At 43.8% G+C, this 18993-nt stretch overlaps 1 protein-coding gene across 22 annotated transcripts in view; it reads left to right on the top strand.

Annotated features, from left to right (window-relative positions):
* Positions 1-18993, top strand: part of MGA (MAX dimerization protein MGA) — a 62438-nt gene that overhangs the window by 1742 nt on the left and 41703 nt on the right. For 20 of the 22 annotated variants that reach the window (XM_075105603.1, XM_075105611.1, XM_075105608.1 and 17 more), the window contains exons 1-3: positions 7606-7712; positions 11107-12245; positions 17892-18822. In XM_075105603.1, the coding sequence (XP_074961704.1) occupies positions 11185-12245; positions 17892-18822 (1992 nt within the window). In that variant the 5' untranslated portion in view covers positions 7606-7712; positions 11107-11184. Of the gene's footprint in view, positions 1-7605; positions 7713-11106; positions 12246-17891; positions 18823-18993 lie in introns of those variants that run through there. The other 2 variants (XM_075105606.1, XM_075105605.1) reach the window with 1 other exon arrangement.

Consider the following 18993-nt stretch of genomic DNA (forward strand, 5'->3'; position numbering starts at 1 on the left):
AGCGCCCTCGGGCACAGTTCCATGTGGGTCTGTATTGAGAACCTGAATGGAGAATTGATTCTGCTTGAAAAACGTTGCTGTGGACGAGCGTTTTTGTGCACCTATGGGGAAAAAAGTATAGTTCTTAGGTCTGGCAGAGATGGGCAGTATTTGTTCACTTAAGTGTTCCATCTGGCAGCAGCTGGCTACTAATCTCACCTACTGCTTGCTCAGCGTTGATGCAGATGCTGTTGTGCCTGCCACGGGCTGGAAACATGCAACTGGATGTTAGTCCTAACCGCTTGAGAATAAACTTGTTTGGTCACCTACCAGAGGAAAAAAATAATTGACATTCTTTCTCTTTGAGCTTCTGCCATGTCTTCATTTACATTTGAATCAGCTAGATCGCTTCTAAAGTATGTGGTTGTGTGTGTTGGCTTTTAAAATCCTAATTTCCTGAGGAATGGGAAGTCCAAGACATTCTTTTTACAAACAATGAAACAGATCTCTGCCTAGACGAGTGAGAAAGATCTCATCCAAGAAGAGGCTGTTGTCCGTTTGCTGTTTCATAGACAGCAGAGGATCTGCTACAAAATTCAGCCATGGTATGCACATAGGAAACAGTGCTGTTAGCTGTGACGCCAGCAGGGCTTACTTGATGTCTTGTTCTTCTATAATTAAGGGTGTGGTGTGGTGGATGTTTGGGTTTTTTAGTGTGTGTGTTGTTGTAGTGCTTTTTTTTTTTAATACTGGGTGACTTTAGAACAAAGAATCAGAAGCTGGTGGTGGTGGTGTTTGCTCTCCACAGAAAGATGGAATCTGCTTTGACTGCTGGATTTTGCCAGTTTTTAGTACCTATGATAAATTCTTGATATATCTTTTTCTGAACTGGGTAAGGAAGAATGCAGTGAGAATGATATGGGTAGGAAGAATGATGAAGGCTTGTCAAGAGAAGAAAGCAACCAGAAGAAAGTCTCTACCTTTTTTCTTTTTTTTCCCTTTTTTTAAAATCAGGCCCCAAACAGAACGGCAGTGAGGGATGTGAACAGTATAAAAGACAGAAAATGAATGTGGGAGCCAGATAAAACATATCTACAATAAAAATGTTTGTGTTCCTTGCTACAGTCGCTATCTTCAGGAAATGCCAATTTGCGGAATGACAAGATTGTGGCCTAATTACTGTTAAACAAATACTAGTGATGATGAAATTGTGCTGTTTTGCTAACTCTTGTAGCACAGTGCTTTCTGCTAATGTGGTGTGGTCTGCCAGGGTAGGTCAGTGAGTCAGTGATGAAGATGTATATAAACCTGGAACCCATTGCCAAGAGTCTGGTACCTTAATTGGTGTTAATCTCGGGTTTTTTTTAACATAGCTTAAAAGGGGAATAGAGGTTCCCTGGCAGTTCTAACTTTATGAGCCAGTGGTGACTGTAGAAATGAGTATTGTTATAAGGCAACAGCTGAATAAGTAGTATAGTCCTGAGCTCAGGTGAGGGCTTTTTTGACTTGTTTTGCTGAATATTCTTTTTTGCCTCTATGATGTGGACAAGATCCCCAGCTGAAGATTCATATATGTGATAAATGTTCCTCATGATGGCCATAATAGGACTGAAATTCATCAAAGTGGTGTTATTCCTGCTGATTATGGCTTGTTTCTGCCAGTGTTGCGTGGCAAAAATAACAAAAATAATGAATTATTGCTTTATTCTTTTATTTTGTAGTTTTTGGTAGTTTAAACACTATATTGAAAAAAATACAATAATTGAATGTATAAGTAGCGGGCATACCAACGACTTTCTGATAAAATATGGAGAGTCATGTGAAATACATTATTTTAAATAATTGAATAATTTGAACAATTGAAATAATAACGTGTAGAGATAAAAAAAGAGCAGTTTTTTGTGGTGAACACTGGATTTCCTCCCTGCCCTCTCACTGGTGGTTCATACTTTATATAAAAGGTTTGTGTGTTTCCTTTTTGCAGTCTTCAGTCTTTGGGAAGAATTCTGTATTTCCCAAAAGCTGGAGAATACTGTGCACCGTATGCTGCAGGATTAATGCTGGTAAACAAAGCACCAACTTTACAGGGGCCTGAAAGTTCGGGCTCTTGGGACAAAGTGTTGGCATTGGAGAGGTGAAGCAGGTATTTCCCTCCTCCTCCCCCCACGTTTGCCCTGTTCCTCCAATAGTAGCTGCTGCTTTTGCAGGGGTGTAGCTGACCGTTGATGAAGCATTTCCTGAACTACCACCTATGCATCCTGCAGTAGTCAGGGCTCTGAGTGTTCAGTGAATTTGGTCTGAGTATAAAGGAATGCTGAAATCTGATGGCGCGCAAGCTGTGTCATACTTGCTGTGGGGACAGCGCATTCTGTGTGCAGCCGGAGCATGTGTTTTAGCATGTTTGCACCAGCAAGAAAACATAAATCTGGAAAAGCAGATTTCCTGCTCTTCCTCCTCCCTCCCCCTGCGCCCCCCAGTTAATTTCTTGCAATAAAATTTTCAATCTCATGCTTTTTAGCTAGATTCTGCCACTGCTTATACCTTTTAATCTTACTGACACTGGATTATAATTCCTCACTATAGCTCTATGAAGAACTTAAGATGCTTCTCTACCATAAATAAAATAATGTAAACTTTTAAAGTAGATTTTGGCTGGGAATCTGTTGCCTAAGGACAGGGGTCCAGAGCTGTTGTAGATGCTGTAAGTTATTAGAGACACCCGTGTAGAGCAAATGTGCAACTGTGGGAGGCCAGTACCCTTCTGGAGAAGCAGCTGGAGGCCAGTGGTGCCAGTTCAGTATAGAAAATAGGACTAGATACCTTTCCATAGTCAGTTTAATCCAACCTGGAGTTTTTAGAACTAACAGACTTTCTTGCAGGGTGCTACTGTGTTAATCATTCTTCAAAGTGGCAAAACATTGGCTAAAGAAAAAATGTTTTTGTATTTTAACCCTTCTAGTGTCCACATTGCACAACACTTCTGACTATAACATCACTAGATTTTTCAGGTCTTTAATTTTTTTTTTAATGGCCAAAACTTGGGACTTTGATTGTCAGGGCTGTCTGGTCATAGTAATGCACTGGTAGCCTCTGGGCTCTGCTGAATGACTGACTGGCTGCCACTGTGGATGTATTACACTGTCACAGTTGGTTTTGATAGCTGTTGGTTTCAGCTAGTGAGCCGGGTTTCAGCTATGGCTTGTTTTTAGCTAGTGCATTTGAGAGCTGAAAGCCTCCTTTATGCTCTAGTAGTAATGCCTTTCAAAGTACACTGTATGACAGAAATGTCCTGTCGTGGATCTACTTGTGCAGTAGAGATCTACTGAAAACGGGATTGCTTACAAAAAGTGTAATTGGCACACGTTTTATGTTTTCCACAGGTTGGCAACTGTTATGTTCTGCTTCTTTGTGTCTGCAACATATGTTGCTCTCCCACATACAGATCTTTAGCAAAGCCTGGGCCTTGTGACCCTCCAGCTCGTGATCTGTTACTAATCTTTACGGAATCTTTTTTTTTTGGAGACAGGTTGGAAATAAGAGTGGCTGGAGAACACAGGTTTTTTTTCTGCAGCTCCAACTAGCAATATCTGGACTGCTGGCTGGTAAAAGTTACAGGCTCTGTGTTACTCATAGGGTGTAGGCTTGAACTGGTGTTTTGTGCTTGTAGACATCGCTAAAAGAAGGAATATGATTTACTGGATACTGACATACAGTTTGTAAAGACTGATTCATACTTTCAAGGTGCTGCAAAGCAGGGAATATGTCTGGAAGAAGCATTTTGAGGAACAGGGTACTTCTTGGTAGTGAACTTGAGCATTTCAAATGCAACATCACATTACTGGTCAGTGTAAGGTAACTCCCTCTGGTCATGGAGGGCAGTATTCAGCCGGTGCAAACCGGTTCATTTCTGTGCTGCCAATTCGGTGTTTAACACAAACAAGGACTTAAAACTGGTATTTGTACTAATCTAAATGGGCTGTAGTTCTTAATTGCAGTAGTCCTGTTTCTTGTCAGCTATAAGCTGCTCAGAACCGGCTTACCTGAGCTGGTGGGAATCTGTGGTACTGCTGTGACTTCTACTGGTGAAGTTGTTCTCTTGATAAACTAGAGGTTTCACTTTGCTGCAGGCAAGAATTTCTACCTGTGTTAGGTAAAATGGTAGCAAAATTCCTGGCAACATCAACAATCTTTAGTGTTGCTTCTGTTATCGTCCCTGGAACATGTGGCTTGTGGGACATGAAGGTGGCGCTGTCTGCGATTCAGTTCTGTGTGGCTGCTCTTAATTGTACAAATGGTCCTCTTGCTGAAGGAAAAAAAGATTCGGTTTTGTATTGTCACTGTTCAGAAACATACTGCTTAGTACAAAGTAGTGTCACTGTATCCTGTGACCCTAAAACTTGATGACTGCTATACCTAATATGTGATTACTGTAGGTATAAAATGACTATTCCTGATCAATCTTGGACAATGTGGCTTAGTTTTTTAGCTGGTGTAATTATTTCTGATCGAATTTAAGGGGAAAATACCATGCTGGATCCAACAGCTTGAGGATGCTGCAGCTCCGTGTCCCCGGGTATAACCAGTAGTAGGGCTGAAGATGTATTCCCTGTAGGCACAAGTACATAGAGCACACGTATACATGACGTATACACTTCTGGCCACACAGATTGGGAAGACACACAGATACTCACAGGAACACAGACAGCAGCGACAGCCTCATCCTGCTCCCTTCCCTCAGCAGGATGGAGGATCAGCTAGCAAGAGTGTGTGTGCATATATATTTTTATATATGCACATGCATATACATGTATGTATATACATGTATGAGGTAGATTCCCTCCAGCAGCTGAGCTTGGACATTTAGTCTGCCTGGCAGCTGGTTCCTGGATCCCGGTCTCCCCAGTTGCTGCTTGCTGGACACTTAAGCCCCTGAGGCTGTGGCCGTGCTCCACATGCTGGTACTGCTGTCTCTCTCCTGGCTGGCTGGGAGTGCCCTGGCTCCCTGATGTCCAGCACCCACAGCCCCACAAGACCCTTCCCCATCAAGAGGCAGGGGTGTGCATATGCATACGGAGCTGGTGGCACTCCCCAGCCCCAGGCATGCAACCCCCACACTGCCCAGTGGTTATAGGTAAACTGGAATGCTTTAGTTCCTTTCTTCCCTTTACTTCCCATTTGCTACATGAAATGTGAAGGCACTTGGCTGTTAGCCTTGGGTTTTTCTTGTGCAAAGATATTTTGGAAACTTCTGAGAGAGAATTGTAATGTGAAGCTGTTTTAGAGAATGGCTGAACACAGCCCTTAACAAACAGAATACCATCTCTTCGTTATTTTTTTTGATCTCTTCCCTTCTGGTTCCTCTGAATCTTTATTCTCTTCAAATCTGCTGCTTCCAGCGTTTGGGGTGTTTCCCTTGCACCATGCCAACCTTATTTAGTACACAGATGTCAAGGTTTGACCCCTGCTGGCAACCAAGACCCCCACAGCTGCTTGCTTACTCCCCCACAGTGGGATGGAGGAGAGAACTGGAAGGGTAAAAGTGAGACAACTTGTGGGTTGAGATAAAGGCAGTTTAATAAGTGAAGCAAAAGCCATGCACTCCAGCAAAGCAAAACAAGGGATTAATTCACCCCTTCCCACGGGCAGGCAGGTGCTCAGCCACCTCCAGGAAAGCGGGGCTCCATCACACCTAACGGTTACTTGGGAAGACAAATGCCATCACTCCAAACGTCCCCCCGTCCTCCTCCTTCCCCCACTTTTGTTGCTGAGCATGACATCATATGGTGTGGGAGGGACATCCCTTGGGTCAGTTGGGGTCAGCTGTCCCAGCCATGTCCCCTCCCGACCCCTTGTGCCCCCCGCAGCCCACTCGCTGGTGGGGTGGGGTGAGAGAGAGAAAAGGCCTTGACTCTGTGTCAGCACTGCTCAGCAGGAACAACAACATCCCTGTGTTATTGGCACTGTTCCCAGCACAAATCCAGAACATCGCCCCACACCAGCTACTAGGAAGGAAATTATCTCTATCCCAGCCAGAACCAGCAGAGTGGGGCTAAAGCTTCCCTTTAGCCTCTGTCCATTTATAAACTGCTGGAAGTATCAAAATTACAATCTTAGATCCTTTCATATTTGCAGAATTTTGTATTTAAGCAGTTTCTCTGTATAGTGAATGTGTCTAATGCTCTATTTTTCAGCCTGAATTAATTCTTCTAGTTAAAAGGGAAAAAATACTCCATGGTCTTCTCCTACAGACCTGCCTGTGTTACTGTTCAGATGCAAGTTTTTCAAGTGTGTTAAGAGTGTGCTTTCTTTAGTTATGTACATCTGAGATGAACTCCTACAGCATGAACTTCTGTTGCCAAGAAACCTTCGAGAGGGTGCTGGCCTTTGTAACGTTGCTCTTGATTTGCCCATTTTCTCCATCCTAACTGCAAAGGCACTATTGTGTTGGCTGAACCGAGGAGCAGTGCTAGCGAGGTGGGGGTCTGCGGTAGGTGGTGGTCGGTACAGAGTTCTGGTCTGCTTGTGGCTCTGGTGTCAGCCTGCTGACTCTGGTGGCTTGACTTTCTGGCACCACTCTGTAAATATCTGTCCTTTCAGAATGGATGCGGTGTTGTAAAACAAATATCCTTAATGGAAAAAGGGGGCCTGGGGGGCTTCACAGAGGTGTTCACCTGCAGCTGTGCTTGCTGCATTGTGGTGTGAATTCCCTCAAGCCCAAACAGAATTCGGGATGTTATTCTTGGAGGCGCCTGGCTTACAAAATGTGATTTCCTTGGCGTGTGTGAAGGACTCCCAGCCTAGGGCTGGTGTGGCAGGCTGCTTGGTTAGGTGCTGAGGGCGGGAAGACTGTCAAGGTTATGCCTAGACGGTGCTAAGCCAGGTTTTGTTGGTCAACTCGTTTGCCTAATGTGACAGGAGTGGCCAGGCCTTGGGTCCCCGTTAACCTGGGGCGTGGTGTGCTGGGTTTGTGTTTATCCGTCTGCAAGTCGGGGTGCACTAATGCAGCCGCGGCGTTGTAGGGTCAAACCCGGACCTGAGCTTGGGCGGGTCAGCGAGAACTTGCGCAGAGAGGGGTGGAGACTTTGGCGTGAGCCCCTGGGCTGAGGTTTCCCCGGGGAGGCGGGCGGTGCGGGTCGCCCGGCGGCAGCTCTCCCGGGTGTTGCCTTTGGGGAGGAGAACGGCGGTGCTTTCCCGGGAAGGCGGCGAGGGAGGAGGCAGGCTGTGCCCGCGGGGGAGGCCCGGTGCGCGGTACGCTGCGACGTCCCGCCGGCGCCGCCCCCTGGCCGTCGCGTGCCAGCGCGGGAGGCGTCCCCGCCGCCGGCGGGCTCCGGGCCAGACCCGTGACCTGAGGGGGGGCGGGGGGAGCGCTGTGCGGCCGGGCGCCTCGTCGGGCGGCGGCGCTGCCGCTCGGAGCCCCGCGGGGCTTCGAAGGCTGTAGAGAAGGCGGCGGCGGCGGGGGCGCGCGCGGCGGGTCGCCGCGCCCGCGCCCGTTCGAGAAGCTTCCCCGCGCGCGCGGCGCTGCGCGGGGCGGGTCCGGGCCGAGCGCTTGGCGCGGGCACGTGACGGGCAGGCGGGAGGGAAAGGGGGGGGTGCGCGACCTGGCGGCGCGCCTGCGCGCGCTGCGGCGCGGTGACGTCACCGCGGTGCGCACGCACGTTGTCCCCAGCTGGCGGACACACGGTCGGCGTGAGGAGAAAGGAAGTGGGAGGCCCCTCGCCTCGCCTCGCCGCACGGTAACGACCGGGGGCGGGGGCGCGCCGGGGGCACCGGCTGCTAGCGCCGCCCGCCAGCGCCGCCCGCCAGCGCCGCGAGCCTCCCCCCCTGCGCCGCCCGCCCCAACTGAGAAAATTAACACCAGGCTTAGCCACGAGGCGACGGGGCCCCGGGCCCGCCGGCCGCCACGCGAGGCGCCGCTTCGGGGTCGCCCTGGGAGCGCCGCTGTCACCGGGGCCGGGCCGGGGCCGGGGAGCGGGCAAGAGCGGCGCGGCTTCCCCCACGTGCGCTGGTGCCGCTGCCCTGCGCCTCCTCCAGCCGCCGCAGGCGGGCGGTTCCGGGCGCGGGCGGCCCCCGGCTGCCTGCCCCCATCCCGGGGCTTCCGGAAGGGGGCTGCCAGCCGCGGGGAGGCGGGGACCCGCGGGGGGGCGGGCATTAAAAGCGACAAGCGCCGCTCGGCCGGTGGCTGTGACGGGCGTACGGGCGCAGCCTGCCGGGCCGGGGCCGCCCCTCCCGGGGTGCACCGGCGGACGGACGGGCAGACGGACGGCACCGCCACCGCGGTGTTGAACGGCAGCGCCGCACTTCCAGCACTCGCTGCCATTGGAGCCTGCGGCGGGCTCCCGTCGGCACCGCGGCGGCGGTTGGCGGACCGCGCCGTGGGTCTCGCGCTCGGCATCTCCCCGCCGCCGCGTCACGGCTTCCCTCACGCGGGCAGCCAGATGTCGTCATCGGCTCGCTGCGCGCCTAACGGCGCCTACCCCGCGGCGCCAGAAACCCCTGCAGGACTTCCTGCCTGCTAGCTCTGTGCGCAGAAATCGTGGGCTCGTTTGCAGTTCGGGCTGGTTTTTGTTCGGGGTTTTTCTTCTGTTTTGTTTTTTGAAACTGGTCTTTTGACATCCAATTATCTCCTGCTTTAGCACATCTCAGTACAACTTTGATTATTTTTGGCCACTGCTTTCTAGTTAGTTACATGTTGCTTCTCAAGGTCTTTCTGTAAAGGTAGAGGGGGGAAGCATCCGAAGCAGATTAGAATTTCCAACTTCTGTAAATACACACGTTTTCCTTGAAATACTGGATTAGAAACCCCATCCTATAATAAAATAGGCTGGTGTGTACAACCAAGTGTAATGTGGGAAATTGTTCCTGTAATAGACCGCATTAGAGCTGAAATAACGTAGCTTTTGGCTACTGTAATTGCACATAATCACGTTGAACCACGTGCATCTTTGACGTGATATGGCAAGCTGTGCGTATGGTAGAAATAACTACAATGGTGCAATGTAAGAGCTACAGCAGCTGGAAAACAAACTGTGACTCAGTGGCTCCTTGTATGCGTAGAGTTTTTGCTGAATGCATGGCGGTTGAGCTTTCTTGAATTTATTTTTTGCATGTGTAAGTTCTATCTTAAGTAAATCTAAAGACAGGCTTTCTGTGTGTCTTAAACCAGATTTGAAATCACTTTGATAGGGTATTTCCTTCATGAGCTAACACAATTGTAATGTATATTGCACAGCATTAATGTGAATTCACTTTTTGATTGTATCTTCAGTATACATATATAAGTGCTCTATGGGTATATAGAGAGGGTAAGTTGGTGGAAACTCATGTACAACTTAAGACATGATTTCTTTCTCCCTACTCCCTGTATCTGACTTTTTATAGAGATTTATATTTCCATTGTGGTTTTATAGACAAAGGTTAAAAAGTGTTTTTTTTTGGATGGCTTTTTGTGTTGCTGGGACTTGAGATGTGCTCTACTGAAAAAGCAGGGCAATATTCTTAAAACAGAAAATCTGAAGCTGATTTTGAACAGCTAATTCATTTTTGTGTTCTGGAATATTACAAGTAGTGCTGGGTGAGTGGTTGTGGTGGGGAGGGGTTTCTTCCTCAAAGTAAAACTGAAAAGCAGATCTTGTAACGTCACAGGTCTCAAAACCTGTGTGGAATAGGTTTGGGTTTTTTCCTCCAATTTGACTTCTACATGAAGTCTTAAAGCGCAAAGTTTAACAGGTGGAAGTATATCTCTTATATTTCCTAGGTGTCAAGAACACTTATTATGGAGTATAAACTGCCTGACTCCTGAGCTTTGTGGTCATTTCCCACATGTGTGTGGCAGGTGGTTTGCACAGAGGAGTGTTTCTTCCTGCAGTACCCCAATCCTAACAAAACAAAATGTGTCTTTTACACATTTAACTCAAACTCCTGAGTTTTAAATAAATCTTTGGGAAGAAATATTGTTTTCAAGCAGCTAACTCCCAGTGATGGTGATTGACTCTTGTCTCTGGTTCCTACTAACTAGACGTTTGATCCAAGGATCAATTTTATTTTTGTCAGTGTTGTATTCCATATATAATAAGGATCAAAATACAAACATCTGAATGTAGAAATGGCATTCGTGTGAGTTACCAGAAGAGCTTACTTTAAATTTTCACCTCAAGAAATGTACAGGCTGTTTGGAAAATGAAGTTGTTTTGTTTAGAGTCTTTTGTTTGAATTTGGAAGTCTGAGTCTTTTGTTAGAGTGTTGACATAATACTTAACCTGTGAGGTAGACATGCAAGTGGAATTGTGTACATGCAGATAAAGGTAACTATTTTAGTTCCCTGGACAGTGATTAGCCTAATCATAATGGTACAAATGTTTTCTTATGTGATTTAAATTATTTCCATAATTTAGAAGATCGAGGTAGCTGAGGGTTGCCTGGTGCTTCACATTCATCCATTTAATCTTAGCTGCCTCGCTGGCCTTTGTGGGGGGTTAGTTTGTCTCCCTTTCCCCAAAGCTTATTCGTTTGAACGATTTTTTTTCACCTGCTGTTCTTTTTCTCTGCCTTGGACAGATGTTTAGAAGTTCTTGGGGTTGGGTGAGGGAGAGCAAAGAAATTCCAGCCACAGAAATTTAGTCTTTTTCAATAAAGAAATTGGGGGAAATGTTTAACACTTTTTTTTTTCTTTCTTTCCCCTTTTATTTTTGAGAAGTTTTGGACCTCTGGGAACTCCAGAGCAAATGACTTCTGTCTTTGTGCCAGAGATGTGCCATTTGCTCTTCTGAAAACTTCTGCACATTTTGCTAAAAGCTGTTCATTAAGCAAATGATCTGAAGAGTTGAGGGAGTATCAGAACAAAGAGCACTTTGAAATATCAAGCACAGCACGGAGTCCTGTTGTGGCAAAGTGTTATATGAAAATGCAGTTTAAAGGTGTCATAGCCCCCTAGCCTCTAAGGCCTAAATTATATACACACAAGCAACCTTGGTTGGATGCATCCTAATTGAGCTCCATTTTTTAGTACTGATTATCTTTTAAGTTTTTAACATGGAGAGCTGTTACAAAAAGGATTTCTCATGAGACTTCATGCCTACCTTAGATTGTATTTGAATAATTTTAACTGGGTTTTCCTTTCCTTTTTTCCAGAATGCTGAACACACATACAAGATTACCAGAACTGTGTAGAATTTGCATTTGGTTTGAGAGCTTGTAAGAGTGCTCATCATGGAGAAACAGCAGATTGTCTTGGGTAGCCGTGATGGTGGGACTGTTTCTGGTGCAGCGCCTGCTTTTTTTGTCATCTTGAAACAACAGCAGGGAAATGGTAAAGCTGACCAAGGAGTACTTGTAGCAAACCGTGATGCTTGTGCTCTCGCCAGCAGCGTATCGACTCCAATAAAATCCAAAGTCAAGACCTGCCTCCCAGCTGACTGTGTCTCAGGGGGCATTACCGTCACCCTAGATAACAACAGCATGTGGAACGAGTTCTACCATCGCAACACGGAGATGATTCTGACGAAGCAGGGGAGGCGCATGTTCCCGTACTGCCGATACTGGATTACAGGTCTGGATGCCAGTCAGAGGTACATCCTAGTCATGGACATATCCCCTGTGGACAATCACCGATACAAGTGGAATGGCCGTTGGTGGGAGCCCAGTGGGAAGGCAGAACCGCACGTTCTCGGGCGAGTGTTTATCCATCCAGCATCCCCTTCCACTGGCCAGTACTGGATGCATCAGCCAGTATCCTTCTACAAACTCAAACTTACCAACAATACCCTGGACCAGGAGGGTCATATAATCTTGCATTCTATGCACCGTTATCTGCCACGACTTCACTTGGTGCCTGCAGACAAAGCCACAGGAGTCATTCAGCTCAATGGCCCTGATGTCCATACGTTTACGTTTCCACAGACAGAGTTCTTCGCAGTTACAGCCTACCAGAACATCCAGATTACCCAGCTGAAAATAGATTACAATCCTTTTGCTAAAGGATTCAGAGGTGACGGGTTGAATAGTCGACCTCAGCATGATGTGAAACAAAACAGTAACTTAGAATTGGAAGGTGATGTTTTTAGCGCTGCTAATGTTCGTGGTCGCTCTACTGAAGTTGATGCATTAGATTTGCATCAGAGAAGTTTAGATTCTTCATTCATTGGTCAAAACCCATCAGACATTGATCTGGAAAAAGAGTCCTTTAATGCAGAAAGGGACTTACTGGGTTTCCTTAGCACTGACCTGTCTTTGGGTGATATGCCAAAGCTAAAACAAGAAGTCTCTGAAAGGTGGGTTAACGTTTTATTTTTGGCACAAGTACTGGTTGAGTTGGGGTACTTGGCAAAACATTAAATAATAGGATGCTCAGTATACAGGTTTACAGCTAGAGTTTGTCTGACCTGAAATGGCAAAACACGTAGTATTATTAAAAGCTTTTCTTTGAGTAAATGGTCATGTATCAGTCTGGACTTCCTCATGTGTATGAGGAGTCTAAGAGTTCAGTATTTTTTCCCTATGTTGCTTTAACTCCTTTTGTAAAGAAGTGTTGAGGGATTTCTCTTAACCTTCTTAGCATTTTAGAAGACTAAATTTATTTTTTCAGAGTTTTAAACAGAGCACATAGCAGTCATCAAAACATTGCCTTGCCTTTCTTTTTAGGGTCGCTTACCACAGCGACGTGCTATCTCTGTATCTTCAATTTTCATTAGCGAGTGGGTGTGCGTGGGCATTTAGGTTGGGTATGTGCAGGGATTGCTACAAGGCAGTTGTAACTGGCAGTATGCCACTGTTTTGTCAATAACTGCTTGTGTGAATTCTTATATTCCCTATAGTAGTATGAGGTAGCCTGCCTGTTGGTAGTCAGTTGCCTCATGTTTCCTGTGAGGTAACTGGATCTCCACCTGAGGAAATACCTCAGAATAACTGTCACATTGTTCAGACCTTAATTTTACTCTGGTGATTTTATGTCTGTGTACTTCTCCAGTATTAACTTTTGGAACCATTCTATTCATATCACACAAACAGTAGAAAAGTGACCTAGTGTATGTTGAGAGCCTACCCATAGTCTGGAGCCTGCTAACCAGGAAGTGTTCGTGTTGGTAAAGTGAGTCTGGTGATACCTGTAGTTTTCCTCCACTTTCACTTAAGTTTCCAAAATCTAAGCAATAGAATAGAGCAGATGTAGGGAGTAGTTAATCTGTGTCAAGAGGTGCTAGAAATACTTCAAATCTGAAGAAGTGATTTAAAAAAAAAACCAACACAAAAGTTTCTCTCCTGCTGCGTTTGTTCATGTCTGTCTGTGAATACCAGACTTAATGTGACAAAAGCAGCCTTATGTAGGTCAGTACACCAAGAAATTATTTAAATGCAGGCTATCTGGATGATGTTAATGGTGTAATTAGAGGTCAGTTCTTAGAAGAAAAAAAATTGTATTTATGACATAGTTTGTTTCAAAGGCTATATTTCTAACCTGTTCTAACCTCTGTCCTTTTAGAGAGGACAGAGGTTTGCTTGATTTATTTTTGTGTTTTCCTTGCAGAAAACATCTCTGTGCCTTTTGAGTAACTGAAAAACATTACAAATTTCTCCATTCTTTGAGACTTTATTGAGTTTAGTAGCAATAATTCTTAAGAATACTAGAATTGCTTTGGGATCCAGAGCGTCCTAACCTTTCTTCTGCAGTATTTTCAAGTGTCAGTGTATTAGGAAGAACATCTTCTAGACTACTTATACTCTCCAAAAATCTTTTAAATTCTAGAGAAACAAATCTTGAAGACTGAAAGTACACTGAGTACACACAGAGAGGATGGGCATTTTTTAGTTACTAAGAATACAGCATGGAGAAATGTTTAGATAACTTTGCATATTGGAAATAAAACAGTAAAACTCTGAAAAATTTACTGAAAGGTTTATTTTGTTTTATTTTATTTTGTGATATTTTTTTTCTCCTTGGGGTTACCTGCAGTTGAAAAAGTTAAAATTTTGATGATTTTGTTTGCCTGAAGGCGTCATTGAAGCAAATTGTTTGGATTAATTCAAAAATTAATGTTTGAATTGGACAGCTTGGGTTTGTGGTTTGTTTGTGTTTGGTTTTTTTTGTTCCCTGCTTTTCCAAGGAATAAAACCTGTCATTTTAAGGACTCAAGGATCTTCCTTAAGAACCGATGAGGCAAATTGGCAGACTTAATTTCTTTTGGTCCAAAGCATTTTAGATGCCTTCCCTGGTTTCACCTCCAAGATAGTTATCTCTCAAATGTGCTAAAAGTCACACAGAAAGGGAAAGACTATAAAGGGGTTTTCTCTATTCTGGGCTGGGAAGCATCTGTCATTTGATGAATAAATGTTACCAGAGTCCTACAACTACCCTCAAGCATTGTCCAGCTTTTCATTTTATGTTTTTGTAGTCTACGTGAAAGTCATATTCTGTACTTGGAAAGAAAAAAATCGATCTCGTCCAAGAAATGGCAGAACTGTATTTGTATCCTGGAATTTCAGATTGTTAGTTCTCCTTTTTCCTTCAGATCTGTTGACAGAGCTTTCATGTCATGCAGTTGAGATCCGTTTATAAATATGTCAGCCTTTCAAGGACAGTGTTATGTGTCTAGTTTGACAAAGATGCCACTCACTTGAATGTTTATGTATTAATGAAGACTGGGCAATTTTTTTTTTTGTCACTGGCAAGCTATTACTAGTAGTTGATAGGCACTCTCTTGCTTTAATGCAGGGTAGTGATTTCTGCTGAGTTTAGATTTGGGTGAGAGTCAGAAGTTGGGAACTGCTGCCTCTCAGATAATGCTCTCCAAAGGAAGTGGAGTTCCTCGTGCTGTAGTGCATGGTATTTCCCAACAATGCGCAATTTTTCTGACATTTTTGAGAACGGAACTATGTAGAAGGTTGCATATAGCTGAGAATAATTTTAATCTTGAGTTTAGTGCTCTTTGGAAATAAAGGAGTGTTTTCTTTATACAAGGTAATATGATTTTTTCTTTTCTGAGGCCTGGAAGTGTGTTTAGTTTCACCAGGTGTATTGTAGAGAAAATGAAGGTTTAATTTGAGTTGTGGACACTTCTGTAGGAATGCTTATGCCTGGAACTGCTCAAATGTTGGAGGCGTGGAGGGAACCACAAACAAACCTTACTGTTTTAAGTCTTACAGGCTAATGTACCCTTTCTCCCTTCAGAGGTCTTTTGAGTTTCCTGGTTCAGAAATAGAAGTACTGTGGGATTTTTAATGCTCCAATAGTCTTTTTTTTTTCTAATTTAGTTGTCTTGTGTTTAGTCTGACAGTTTACTTTTCTCCTCTCCTTGCCTTTTGGAAGGGGAAGGCAAGAGATCATCCTTCAAACCTTAGCCACAGATTGTTAGATTAATTCCTAACTAGACCAGTTGTTTGTTTTTTTTTTAATGGTGTTTTTTTAAAATGATCTACCTAATAAAAAAAGATCTGTGTATCTCAGTACTTTCAATAAAGGGGCAGCTAAATGGTTTTTAATTTAGCAAAATGCAAGAAAACTATTTTTCTGCTTTTACTGTTTTATTGTGAGGGTACAAAATACATGGGGTATAAAGAAGTTTGCTTAAATATGAGCATTGTTCCACATCAGATGAAGAACGTTAAGACGTTATTTCACTATATTTACCTGATCTCAGATTTAGCCGAGGATATTGAGGGGACAAACTTGCATGATTCATCTTCCCATAGTATATGGGAAGAGAAGTTTCTGTGACTGCTTATGTTATACATAACCACAAAAACTAAGGGCCCCCTGAAATTGCTTGAGTGCTAATAGGCAACTTTTTATATTGTTTGGAAATTTGATAATTGCATCTGAATTAAAAATCTAGGAAAATGCAGCTCAGCTTTTTGTGCAAATACTTAATATTCTCATGCACACACAAATATAGATGGGCGATACCTCACTCTTGTCACCATCTGGCTTATGGTAGCAATATGCAGAGTAAAATAATGTTTGTGTTTGAAAATTGCATTTTTACAGCAGGGCTTCTTTGTTTTGGATACTGTCTGGATCCCTAATGGAAGAGTAATCCTTAGCTTGAGTGTGCATATTGCAAGATAAAAGAAAATGGCTGGAGAAGTCCAGGCTTTACTGGGCTTCCAACTGACAACAGTAAAACTCAGATGAGAAATTTATTCTTGGCCGGCAAATTTCTTAGGGTTTTTTGTGTCTCTATTTCAGAGAATTTTAAGATAGAGGACCAGATGACTTGGACCTTCTTAATAGTGTTCACTGTAATTGTGGATTTGCTGTACTGAATAAAAAACTCTAGCTGTAATGTGACAGGACTTTATGTTGCCCGTAACCTGTAAGTGGATTGTCTTAGATTTTCTTTCATAGTAAACTCACTGAAGAGAGGCTTTTTGATCTTAAAAAGGCTTTTTAATCTTATGTTTGACATCCTTATTAGAAAGTCTCTAACTTTCGTTTAGGAAACTCATGGGCCAGAGAGGACAGTAGATGGAACAGGACTGGTATGCAGTTCTCCTCCTGCCTGCTATTCCTTCACAAGGCAGGCTATTGCTTTAAGGTTAATTCTGGTTACTTAGTGTTCTGAACTGCAGCAGGTTTTCTAGGTAGGTTCCATCTTGTTCTTAGGAATTTTGTATGTAAATATATAAATCTGTCTTGGCTGCTCCCTGTTTTAACACTGCAGTCTTTCTTCACGAGGTGGAGATTCCCAGCTCCATGCTATGACTCTTGTATGTCCCAGCTTTTTTCCCTTAAGTATGTCCTCAGTCTACAAGAAGCAGAAGCAGCCTCTTCCTCTGCATCTTCCCCTCCCTCAGTCCAAGCCAGGGGTTCAACTGAGCATAGGCATTCTTTAAAGGGGGGCAGGATGGTGGTGTTGGATAATAAAAATAAAATACACATGTATCTATGCACAACATATAAAGCAATATTCCCTTTATATATAACATATCGTCATAATTTCAAATATAACTTTTAATGTTAGCATTAACTAATATTAGCAAATACTCTTAATAACACAATTTGAATTTAACATAATATTTAATATTTAGCATAATTAAAATTATATATAGCATCTTATAAAATATATAAAGGGAATATTGGAATACTATCCAATATATTTAGTAATTAAGTTCTGGCTGTTATTTTCTGAGGTTCATTGTGGATATGAGTTTCTGGTTTCATATCTTAGCTGTTTCCTCTTGATGGGGAGCCAGCTTCTGATGCAATTAACAAAACTACTGACTGCAGTTTTTTGACTGATGTGCCTGTCCCTCAAGCCCATCACTGGAGTGTAACTGGCTGCACCATTAGTCTTCAGTATCTAATGCAGGATATGTCAAATTCTGGTTAGGTTAATACTCAGACGTAGTGGAAGATGGAGCATAATTCAACAAAATATTAACATTCTGTAAGCATTTGAACAGTTGAATTTAGGAATTGTTTGTACTTGGCTTCAGGAAGAATGAACTAAAACTTTACTTAAATCATGTAAACTGAAGTGCATTAGGCACTCACTTGGCTTCTTACTTGCAAGCACAATGGCTTAAGGCACAAGGTGACTTAATGAGATATACAGCAAACCAAGGCCACCTCTGAGCATTTAAAACATGATAGCTTAGCGTGAGTTCACGCCAAGTCTCAAATAGGAAAAAGTGCAAATGTTGCCCTGATATTACTAGGGAAGGAAATTGTGCTGCTAGCTGCTGTCCTCAGATAAGAAGTTGGATTGTTTTTAATGATGGTAGTGTTGGTTGGGTTTTTTTTGAGTGCTTCTAAAAATGCAGGCTTGTAAATTACAGCTTATTTAGCAGACGCATGGCTCGGGGCATTTTGGAAGTTTTTTATAATGTGTAATGGGGGATTATGAGAGATGATGGAATTTTGGTAAAGGAAGAGATTTGGTAAAGTTCTTTGTTTTGTTTTTGTCCCCTCCATCCCACCCTAGTCCCATTGCTAGTAGTTACGAAAGCAGTTCCCGTGTGGCATCCCCACTGGACCCAAATGGACAATTTAACGTAGTCATTAAGGAGGAACCAGTAGATGACTATGACTACGAGTCAAGTATTTGTACACAAGGAGTAAGTGTGAAACAGGAAGAGACAGATGAAGAAACTGATGAGTATTCCAACACTGATGATGATGATCCCATCCTACAGAAACACCTGATGAGACGCAGTGAAACTGATGGAATTGATGGAGAGTTCAGGTCTAGGAAGCGTGTGCTAACCAGTCCTTCGGGTGTTGCCAAAGCAAAAATGTTAAAACTGGATGGTGGGAAGATGCCCGTGGTCTATCTGGAACCTTGTGCAGTCACAAAGAGCACAGTGAAGATATCTGAGCTGCCGCAGACCATGCTCTCATCTTGCAAGAAGGATAAATCCTCTTTGAGTGCAATACTGGATTCCTTGCCTGTGTGTTTTGAAAATCACAAAGGCTCTTGCTCAGGCGCAGCCACTGTAACTGAGGAGTTAGTTATCAAAAAACAATCTTCTGGGAGTAGAATGTCACAGAAATACCCTTCGATCAGGGAGGCCCAGTGGGCTCTATCTAAATCACCTAATTTTAATCTCAGGGGCTCTGTAAGTTGTCACTTTTCAGCTAAAGAGATCTGTGGAAGAAAAAGGCCTGGCATACTTAAGAGTCCTGCATCCCTGAAAGGCGCTGGTAGCAATCAAAACACCCTATCGTCAGTGACAACTAAAAGAGGAAGGCCACGGAAACTGAAAATTTCCAAGGCTGGTCGACCACCTAAAGGTATAGGGAAAACTGTAATAACAGGCAAGAATGCTTCTCTGGGGCCTGGGAATATTCTTCCAGATGTTAAGCCGGACCTTGAAGATGTTGATGGAGTCCTCTTTGTGTCCTTTGCATCAAAGGTAAAGCCTAACTGTTTTGAGTAAAATTCAAAACCTTTTCTAATGTCATTTTTAAGCCCTTGGTACTTAGAAGCTGAAGTCATATTTTCTTTTAAACTGAGTTTTGAGATTTGTGGCCTCTTTCCAAATCTGTCATTATCTTGTCCCTATGTTAATCCAAACATTTTCTTA

This window comes from Phalacrocorax aristotelis, chromosome 10 (genome assembly GCF_949628215.1).
Source record: "Phalacrocorax aristotelis chromosome 10, bGulAri2.1, whole genome shotgun sequence".
In the NCBI taxonomy this organism is placed as follows: domain Eukaryota; kingdom Metazoa; phylum Chordata; class Aves; order Suliformes; family Phalacrocoracidae; genus Phalacrocorax; species Phalacrocorax aristotelis.